The sequence below is a fragment of the Vigna angularis genome, chromosome 4, assembly GCF_016808095.1.
Source record: "Vigna angularis cultivar LongXiaoDou No.4 chromosome 4, ASM1680809v1, whole genome shotgun sequence".
Lineage (NCBI taxonomy): Eukaryota > Viridiplantae > Streptophyta > Magnoliopsida > Fabales > Fabaceae > Vigna > Vigna angularis.
In genome coordinates, this window is record NC_068973.1 from 40,494,659 (window position 1) to 40,504,683 (window position 10,025).

At 35.1% G+C, this 10,025-nt stretch overlaps 1 protein-coding gene across 2 annotated transcripts; it reads left to right on the forward strand.

The window, feature by feature from the left end:
• The first annotated feature begins 930 nt into the window (after positions 1-930).
• On the forward strand, positions 931-6,928 carry LOC108342974 (filament-like plant protein 4). 2 transcript variants are annotated; one of them, XM_017580932.2, is made up of 6 exons: positions 931-1,362; positions 2,426-2,530; positions 2,916-3,132; positions 3,254-5,678; positions 5,883-5,925; positions 6,124-6,928. In XM_017580932.2, the coding sequence occupies exons 2-6, from the start codon at positions 2,432-2,434 to the stop codon at positions 6,580-6,582; spliced, it is 3,243 nt and encodes a 1,080-aa protein (XP_017436421.1). In that variant the 5' UTR covers positions 931-1,362; positions 2,426-2,431; the 3' UTR covers positions 6,583-6,928. The 2 variants fall into 2 exon arrangements, with proteins under 2 accessions (XP_017436421.1, XP_017436422.1); XM_017580933.2 differs by lacking the exon at positions 931-1,362 and adding an exon at positions 1,383-2,173.
• Positions 6,929-10,025: the final 3,097 nt, after the last annotated feature.

A 10,025-nucleotide genomic window follows, 5' to 3' on the forward strand; every position in this document is an offset into this window, starting at 1 on the left:
ATGTCGTACGCTATATCAAATAAGGTAGTTTTCAAAAACATTTATATTAATTTTCCTAGAAGGAGACAAACAAAAGAAATTAAATGCGAGATCAACCATTCCTCTAAAATTAAATATTTATTATTTGAAACTTTATCAGATCGTACTTATACTACCTTTTTTTTCAACTATATAGAAAAACAAAAACCGTATAATAAATGAACTCTACAGAACAAATTGTTCTCGACCATTGTAACCAGCAAATGGTATTCTCGCCACAACACAATTCCATGTAACTCCCCGTATATTTTTTCTTAAGGTTGTGCATCTAATAAAAAAATTTGTAAAATGCAAATATAAATTTTATATTGAATAATAAAACCATAAACTTAATATAAATAACAGATACAAAATAATAAATTACATGATTATTGTTATAATATAGAATCATGAATAAAAGATAGTTAGAATTTTATATATAAGTCTAAATCTCATTAGATATAAAAATAGGAAAATAAAATATTATATAAGATTGGAAATTGATTAATCTATTAATTTAAAGTTTTAGATAAAAAATAATGTTAAAAATTTTATATGATTAAAACTCAAATTTCATTAATACTGTATATCTCTCTTCGGTAAACCTAACGGAAGAAGTTATGAATAAGAAGCAAAGGACTTGACCTGATGGCATGGGAAGTGAGCAGTGGCCATGCACTAAGAAAACTCCAAAATTTGTGAGCTGTACAGTGTAGAATGGCAGTCACTACTTACAGTGGTCCAAACACACTTCTTCTTTAACACACTTCAATTAAATACATATATTAAAAAACTAAATACTAACCATTCCCATTCACTCACTCAAGAATCCAAAAGTAAAAGAAAACCAATATGCCACCACTTTCCTTTGCCAAAATCGGATACAGCTCACAATTTTCAGATGCTTGCTTGCGTCTGACACAAACCATTCTAAGCATCCCAAAGGGTCAATTACGTCAATCTTCACTTTGCTTAAAAACACACACACACACACTCTTCTTTTCTCTTACGCGTTAATCAATACACTCCTATTTTATTTAATATATTTATTCTAATTGCCTCACAACAATTTAAAAACAAAATGGGTTTTGCGTCTCCTTCAACATCCTGCTTTTAAGTTTCGGGAGACACAAACTGCACACCTTCTATTCCGAATATCTTAGGAACATAGCAACCAACCACCTCCTAGCCACCACCACCGCCGCCTTCGCCACCACTCTCTCCGTCTATTATTCTAATCGACTTCCTTCTTCTTCTTCTTCACTTTTCACTTTCAATCTCTAAATACCATTCTTTGCTTCCACTGCTCCTCTCGCCTCACATTATCTTCGCTTCCGTTTTTTTGTAAGTTTATTTTATTCACATTTTCTTCGCCACTTTATCATTCTCGTTTTTTTGCTCTCCGTTTTCCTGCTGGCTACAGTTTCGGTGAAACTGCACAGTGCACTGCACGCTACGAATTATTATTTATTTTCTAAATTTTATTTTCTTATATTTGGTCATGGAAGGAGAACTTTATCTTTATCTTTTTCATTTTTTTCTTTAAATTGTCGGTGTGATTCTGTGCCTGCGGTTCCAACTGTTGCTGTTTTTAGGAATGAGAAACATTTGGTTCATTCCTTAGCACATTGGATAATTTTACCAAGATTAATCGTGGTGGCGCTAATCTGTGATGCCTGATTTCGATTAATTGGGATCTAATTTGGGCGATAAAGACGGTTAGGCATAATAAACAATCATTACGAAAGCTCACTTTTATCTTTTGAAGAATAGAAATGAAAATGCCCACTAACTTGCTTTACTCTCAAGTTCGAGCAGTGAGTGGAGTGCAGTGGAGAGAAAAGAATATTATGTGGCTTTTGATAGTTATGGTACACGGCTATAGCATGCGCCCACCTCCACATTAGCCAAGTGCGGTGGTTGGTTTCGTTAGATCTCGGAAATCGCCGTTACATAAATACCACTTCATTTCCATCACTCCCACTCCAGCACACGCAGAAGCAGTGCCATGCTGCTTCAATGCGTTTCACCAATTTAGTAATTTCGTTCTATCCACATCCAAAACCTTACTACAACTCAATCTCTTTTTACCACCCACAATTACATTTTCATACGCACTACGCTACAATGCACAGTTATTAAGTTGCATCCCGAGGTAGTTTTTTTTTTCCTGTTTCTTTTAATATTTTTTCCCAAATTAATTAAGATGTTTGGAATTTTTAAGATGTAAAAATTGAAGTCCTACTTGAAGATTTGTCTTTTTTGTTGTTGTCATTTGAATCTAATTATCTTGAATGGTGGTGGAATTGATTATGGAGTTTGCACCGGAGTCTGTTTCTGTGTTAGTGGGACAATTTTGTGTGGTGAAAACCTAATCTGAGTGTTTAACGCTACGTGGCTTTTTTAGTTTGCGATGGATCGACGCTGGCCTTGGAAGAAAAAATCATCGGAGAAGGCTGTGATTGAGAAAGCAGCTACTGCATTGGATTCCTCCGATGCTTCCCACAACCAGGTATATTTGTTTGTTGGCATTTTTCACACAAGAAATATGTTCAGAACTTTTGTTCCTTTGAAAATTTTCCCACCTTGAGTTCTTTCTATTTGGCAACTGAGTTCTGTTTTATTTTTTTTGTCTCAGTCTGACTGTTTTAGCAATTTTTAATGTCTATAGTTTTTGCCACTTTGTGGATGTTATCTTTCTCAACTTTCCCATTCTTAGCAGGCTGTTAAACATGTATTCACTCTCTAGTGTGTACGTGTGTCTAGGAGTAGAACATGGATTGCCAACTTTATTTGACTACAAACTCTTATCCTTTGTTTGATTGATTCAACAATGTGATTTTAGTTAATGTTTTTTTTTGTCTTTTCTATTTCTTTTTTGGTTCACATGTGTACAGGATAACAAGAAACCTAACTACGTCCAAATCTCTGTGGAATCCTACACACATCTGTCTAGCTTGGACGATCAAGTGAAGACATATGAGGAAAAAGTTCAGGCACTGGAGGATGAGGTCAAGGAAATTAATGAAAAGCTGTCCGCAGCAAACTCCGAGATAAATACCAAGGAAAGCATGGTAAAGCAACATGCTAAAGTTGCTGAAGAAGCTGTATCAGGTAAAATGCTTCATGATTTTATTTACCATCTTATACATGCTAAAGTAGCTGAAGAAGCTGTATCAAGTATTATATATATATATATATTCTCATCGTTCTTAATGTTTTTAAAACACTGCAGGCTGGGAAAAGGCTGAATCTGAGGCTTTGGCATTGAAGAATCATCTAGAATCTGTCACTCTTTTGAAACTCACTGCTGAGGATCGTGCAACACATTTAGATGGCGCTCTTAAAGAGTGTATGCGACAAATCCGAAACCTTAAGGAAGAACATGATCTGAAAATACAGGAAGTTGCTCTCTCAAAAACCAAGCAATTAGACAAGATTAAGGGGGAGCTCGAGGCAAAGATAGCGAATTTTGAACAGGAACTTCTTAGGTCTGCTGCTGAAAATGGGGCCCTGTCAAGGTCATTGCAGGAGCGCTCTAACATGCTAATCAAATTAAGTGAAGATAAGGCTCGTGCTGAGGCTGAAATTGAGCTTCTTAAGGGCAACATAGAAGCATGTGAAAGGGAAAACAATTCACTTAAATATGAACTACATGTTGTTTCCAAAGAGCTTGAAATTCGCAATGAAGAAAAAAACATGAGTCTGAGGTCTGCCGAAGCTGCTAACAAGCAGCAAATGGAGGGTGTAAAAAAAATTGCTAAGTTAGAGGCCGAGTGCCAAAGATTACGAGGTCTCGTGAGGAAAAAGTTACCTGGTCCTGCTGCACTTGCACAGATGAAGCTAGAAGTTGAAAGCCTGGGCCGAGATTTTGGAGAAAGTCGATTAAGGAAGTCCCCTGTGAAGCCTGCTTCCCCTAATTTGTCTCCATTACCCGATTTCTCTCTGGAGAATGTGCAGAAATTCCAGAAGGATAATGAATTTCTTACAGAGCGTTTATTGGCAATGGAAGAAGAAACAAAGATGCTGAAAGAAGCTTTGGCTAAACGCAACAGTGAATTGCAGGCCTCAAGGAGTATGTGCGCTAAAACACTGAGCAAACTTCAAAGTTTGGAAGCACAGTCTCAGACAAGTAACCAGCTGAAAGGATCTCCAACATCCACCGTCCAGATAACTCACGAAAGCATTTATAATCAAAATGCAAGCAGTGCACCAAGCTTGGTCTCCATGTCCGAAGATGGAAATGACGATGCAGTGAGCTGTGCTGAATCTTGGTCTACAGCAATAGTTCCTGGGCATTCCCAATTTCCTAAAGAAAAGTGCACTGAGGAATCAAGCAAATCTGAGGTCTCTAATAAGTTGGAACTAATGGATGACTTCCTGGAGGTAGAGAAGTTGGCTCGTTTGTCAAATGATTCCAATGCAGACGCCACTGTTTCAGTTTCTTCAAACAATAAGACAACTGACACTGTGACTGATGATGTATCAGAAGCCCGTATTGGCAAAGAAGGTCCGTCTGAAAAAAATGGCAATTCAAATCCACTGCCAAATAAAGTGTCTTCTGATGCTTTGATGTCTGCCCCCGATCCTCAATCTGATGCTAGTGGCTTGATGTTAACAGAACTTAGATCAAGAATATTGCTGGTTTTTGAGTCCTTATCCAAGGATGCTGACATAGGAAAGATTGTGGAGGGTATTAAACATGTGCTTGAAGATTCGCATCACATTACTATCCGCCACTCCGTGGATGCCCATCCTTCTGATGCTACGTGTGATAGGAAGGATGATCCTGAAGATGCTGGCTTAAACCTTGAAAAGGACATCATTTCATCCCAGCAACCCGGAGAACATGTGCGTATAACTTCAGATTTGGAAGCTGCAATTTGTCAGATTCACGAATTTGTACTGCTCCTTGGCAAGGAAGCAATGACATTTCATGACATCTCTTATGACGGAAATGAAATGAGGCAAAAGATTGAGGACTTCTCCGTCACATTTGATAAAATATTAAGCAACAATGCAAGTTTGGTACAGTTTGTTCTTGACCTGTCCTATGTTCTAGATAAAGCAAGCGAGTTCAGATTTAATGTTCTCGGCTACAAGGGCACAGAAGTTGAAAGTAACAGTCCTGATTGCATAGATAAGATTGCTCTGCCTGAAAATAAATTAGTACAAGACAATTCATCTGGAGAAAGATATCAAACTGGCTGTTCCCATATTCTTAGTTCGTCTTCTAATCCTGAGGTTCCCGACGACGGGAATTTGGTCTCAGGTTTTAGAGTGGATGCTGCATCACAAAAACTGTCAATGCAAAAGTTTGAAGAATTGAAACTAGAGAAAGAAAAAGTAGTGACTGATCTTTCAAATTGTACTGAAACTCTTGAAATAACCAAGTCTCAGTTGCTAGAGACTGAACAACTTCTAGCTGAAGTTAAATCACAATTGGCTTCTGCTAGAAAATCAAACAGCTTGGCTGAGACGCAGCTAAAGTGTATGGCAGAATCGTACAAGTCTCTTGAAACACGTGCCCAGGACTTGGAAACTGATGTGAACCGTCTGCAAATTAAGATAGAATCTCTGGAGAATGAACTTCAAGATGAAAAGAAGGCTCATGAAGCTGCTTTGACTCGGAGCAAGGATCTAGAAGAGCAGTTACAAAGGTAAGGCATCATCTAATATCTGGGTACAAGTACAGAAATCATGCGTTGCAACCCTAATTACTGTCCATTGATGACATATTTTCAGCATTTGTGTTTATGTTTGATCAAAATTGGAATGTCATGAAAAGCAGGGGTGTCATATATCTAAATTGATGGAAATCTCTTATGCTGGTTCAAATTCTGATTTGTTTTACTGTCTGTCAGGATTGATTACTCGGCAGCTGATGATGACCACAAGACTTCGCATGTAAGGCTCTGATTCTATTGTGGATATTAATGACCATGTTGAATTTCGCATGTCATGTTGCAGAATGTTAAAAGAAAATTAAGTTAGGAAAATATAGGCCATCATGATGGTTAAAAATTTCATAAAGTGTGTATCTTAGAATGTGTGATTTCCTTGGATGAGTTAAAAGTCTAAGATTGATCTCTATTGTAAATGCAGGATAGAGACTTGACAGCTGCTGCTGAAAAGCTAGCCGAGTGTCAGGAAACCATACTTCTTCTGGGCAAGCAGTTAAATGCTCTACGTCCACAAACTGAGTCAATCGATTCATCGTACAGTAAGTTAAACCCGAATGATGAAGGATTCACAGAAGATGAACCCACCACCAATGGTCCAAAATTTCAAGAATTAGGGCAGATGGAGATGGACCATGCTGCTTCTGCTTTTGTTCAAAGATTGAGTTCGGAGTCTCCGTTACATTTTTCCAACAGTTTATTTAGCCCTTCGGACAGCGAGTCCACCCTTCCAGCCAGATCCCCAGTACAGCATTCTAAATCAAAACCAAAACACAGACCCACCAAATCAGCCTCTTCTTCAGTTTCTTCTGCCACTACACCCGAGAAGCATGCAAGGGGATTCAGTAGATTCTTTTCACCAAAAGGAAAATCCGGTCATTAAGCTTTGCGCAGGTTCTATTTGAATTCATAACGACTAAGCCACTTGGTGGTGACTTATGCAAAGCACCGAGGTCCAAACCCTTATTGTTTGACAGAATTGAGATTTGGGGAGGTTTGTGTAATTAATTAAGGAGGGGATACCGTGAGTGCCAGGTGATTTTTGTATGTATGGTTGTACCATAAGTTTTCTTTCTTTGCTTTCCATTGTTTTGCCCCTCTGTTCTGTAATTTAATTAGCAAAGGACAAACCTGAACATAGTATCTGAACTTTACAGGATATGTTGAATATGTTGTATTTCACAAATTTATCCATACCATAATTCTTTCACAAGCAAGATTCAATGGTTCTGATGAGTTTTCCGTGAAAATATTAAGCAGATATACTTTTAACTTATTTTTGTTTAGACTACCAATACTTCATAAGTTTATACTTAGACAGTAAATTCTTTTCTTTTATTTTATTTTTTTATAAATTTAACGGAAAATAATTAATTTTAGTTCTTGGTCCATTGGCATTAAAACTTGTATTCATTTGTACTATAATTTTATTATCTTGGTTGAACAGATATAATTAAATTATGAGCACTTCGTTTTTTTAGTTTTAGTAATAAAAACTTTATAAATTAGAGAAAAATAAGTATTAAATTAACAACTAAACTAATTATACAAAATGCTAAAGATTAATAGAAATTAATTGAAATAAAGCAACAATAATTTGTAAATAATGTAAGATAATTAGATAAAAATATCATATTAAGTATTTTATGATAAATAATTTTACTGTGTAATATTAAGTATTCAGCAAATAAAACGGTGTACCCTTTTGGACAGTTTTAATACACCTAATATTGTTGATGGGAAGCCTTTCTTAAGTATTTTATGATAATTAAACTTACTGTAATGTTTTTTATTTTCAGAAAAAAAACATTTAACTAAAGATGCATTGTTTCCTTTTGGAAAAAGTTTAGCCGAACAGAAAATTAGCTTCAGTGTAGACTCTGAATGAATTTCACGTATATGGATTTATTTTACAAACATGAGTAATTCAAAATTACCAATTTCATACCCTTATACGTTTGGGGGAGCACCGACACATAACCATCCTACATTAGTGGGGCAGTCTTTGTTTTTTTGGGCCATAGTCGTCCTTAATTTCTCTGTTTCTCAAAGAATATTGATAAAGACAAACAAGTCCTCAATGCAATTCCCAGATTTTCTTAACCTCTCAAAGGTTAATAAAAAAAATGTGTATGAATTATATCAGATATATAACGCAGTTCTTTCATTAAAAAAAAAAAAACTCCTTCTTCTAAAATGTGTTGTATAAGAAAATTTAAGTAACGTTTTTATTGCATTTTAATTTTTTGTTTTCTAAACCTTTCACACGGAGAATTCAGCTTATAACCCCCGCACGCATGTGTGGCCCTCCTTATTCTGAATTCAATGCCAAAATTAATAAAATCAAGCTACTAATTTAAAGTATGCAAATATATATATATATATATATATATAATATTAAATATGCGCGCGAGGCTATATACGTACATAAGTATTAGTTTTATAACAAATAAAAATATTAAAAAAAATAAGGAGACAACTCATTAACAAAATTTGAAAATGAAACTTTTATCTTGACAATTTATTATTTGTAACTTAGGTAACTGGAAATTCATATTTTTATATCGAGAGATTCATTTATTCTATTTGGATAAAATTTGAAATATTTAATACAAATCAAGAAAATAATAGATCTTTACTGCACAACATGTACATATATAACATTAAAGTATGACCTATAAAATAATTTTACAATTTTTTTATTAATATTAAAATTAGTGCGGTAAAAAAGAGTTAGAATTCACGGGTTAACCTGGTCCACCACGGATTCGAATCAGGTTGGATTTGAAAGAAGGATGTTGCTTCCTCTACCACCACCCTATACTTCCTGCACCTCTCCACATTATTTTAAATAAAATTATATCCTTAAGTTAAAAATATTTTTACTTTTACCCTATTTTAAATAATTTGAAACCCTAATTTTACTTTCTCAACACCCACCCACCGAATTCTCTTCTCCTTTCCCCATTTTCGTTTCACCTCCCCACCTCCCGCACTTCCATTCCTTTTTCTTCCTAGTTTTTTTTTTGTTTGAAAGCTTCCATTGTCGTCGTGGTGTGAAGGAGCGTCGTCGCCGTGGTGTGGAGGAACATCGAGGAACGTCCAGAACATCAACGGAGATGTAACCTAATAAAACAAACTCTAAAATAAAAAACGTAACATTTAAACGGGAGGTGACATCTTCAACGGATGTCAACATCCGTTTAAGGTAAAACGGATGTCGACATCCGTTTTTCCTTAAACGGATGTTGACATCCGTTGAACCTTAAACGGATGTTGACATCTGTTTTTCCTTAAACGGATGTTGACATCCGTTGAAGGATGTTGACATCCGTTGAAGGATGTCACCTCCGTTTAAAGGTTACGTTTTTTATTTTAGGATTTTATTTCAAGGTTTATTCGAATACGAGGAAACACTCCACACACTGCACCACGAGAGAGAGACTGCTTGATAATTGTTTCCACCACCATCAACCTTTGCAACTTGTAGTATTTCACAACGACGAAAGAAAAATATTTTAGTCATGTACGAGACTAGAATATGTTATTAATGAAATTGGTTGTGAATGGGTAAAATTAAAAAATAATAACCCTAAAAATAAAATTTTACTGAGGGACAAAATAGTAAAGGGAAGGTGGAGGGAGAAAGGTGTGGTGGTGGAGGGAGCAACACCCTTGAAAGAATGTCATTTTTTTTATACGGATCCATTTTCGATCCGGCCCACTTAGAACCTGGCTCACCCGGGTTAAACTTATGGTAAGTCGGATTAATTCACCAACCTACCTAATTTAATTTAATTATTTATTAATTTATGTTTCAATAATATTAGTAACATTTTTTTTATTGTGTTGTAGATGGGGATAAAGAAAATTATGTTTCCAAGAGAGAAAAATATTATGGATTTATTTATTTAAGACTTTAATATTATAAATGGATAACATATCAATTTTAGAAACTTATTTGTTCGTTTTTTGTACTTCTTTTGGATTACATTTGGATTGTTTCATTTTTTTTTTTATTCTGAATTGTGTTTGGAGTTTAACATATTTTAGAGTGAAATTTATTTAGATTTGAATCACTAAAAAAATTTATTTATTTTTACACCATCAATATTTTAAATTAAAGGCATATACATTATTAAGAATATATAATAATTTTCACCTTTTGCTATAAGGACGTATTTGGTGGTTAGAAAACATCAGAGAAATTTGTCTCTTGGACCATAATTTAACATATCCAAAATAGAGTAAATAATTTGTAAAATGTGTGAGACTACTCTGTCACTTGGAAATAACTTGTTCACAAACATTATCCGCAGAATCCAA

What these genes read in the sequence shown, in the direction of transcription:
- LOC108342974 (XM_017580932.2), top strand. Translation starts at nt 2,432, where the DNA reads ATGGATCGACGCTGGCCTTGGAAGAAAAAATCATCGGAGAAGGCTGTG. An exon ending in CCGATGCTTCCCACAACCAG is followed by an intron (nt 2,531 to 2,915) that starts GTATATTTGTTT and finishes ACATGTGTACAG; the next exon opens with GATAACAAGAAACCTAACTA. An exon ending in ATGACCACAAGACTTCGCAT is followed by an intron (nt 5,926 to 6,123) that starts GTAAGGCTCTGA and finishes TTGTAAATGCAG; the next exon opens with GATAGAGACTTGACAGCTGC.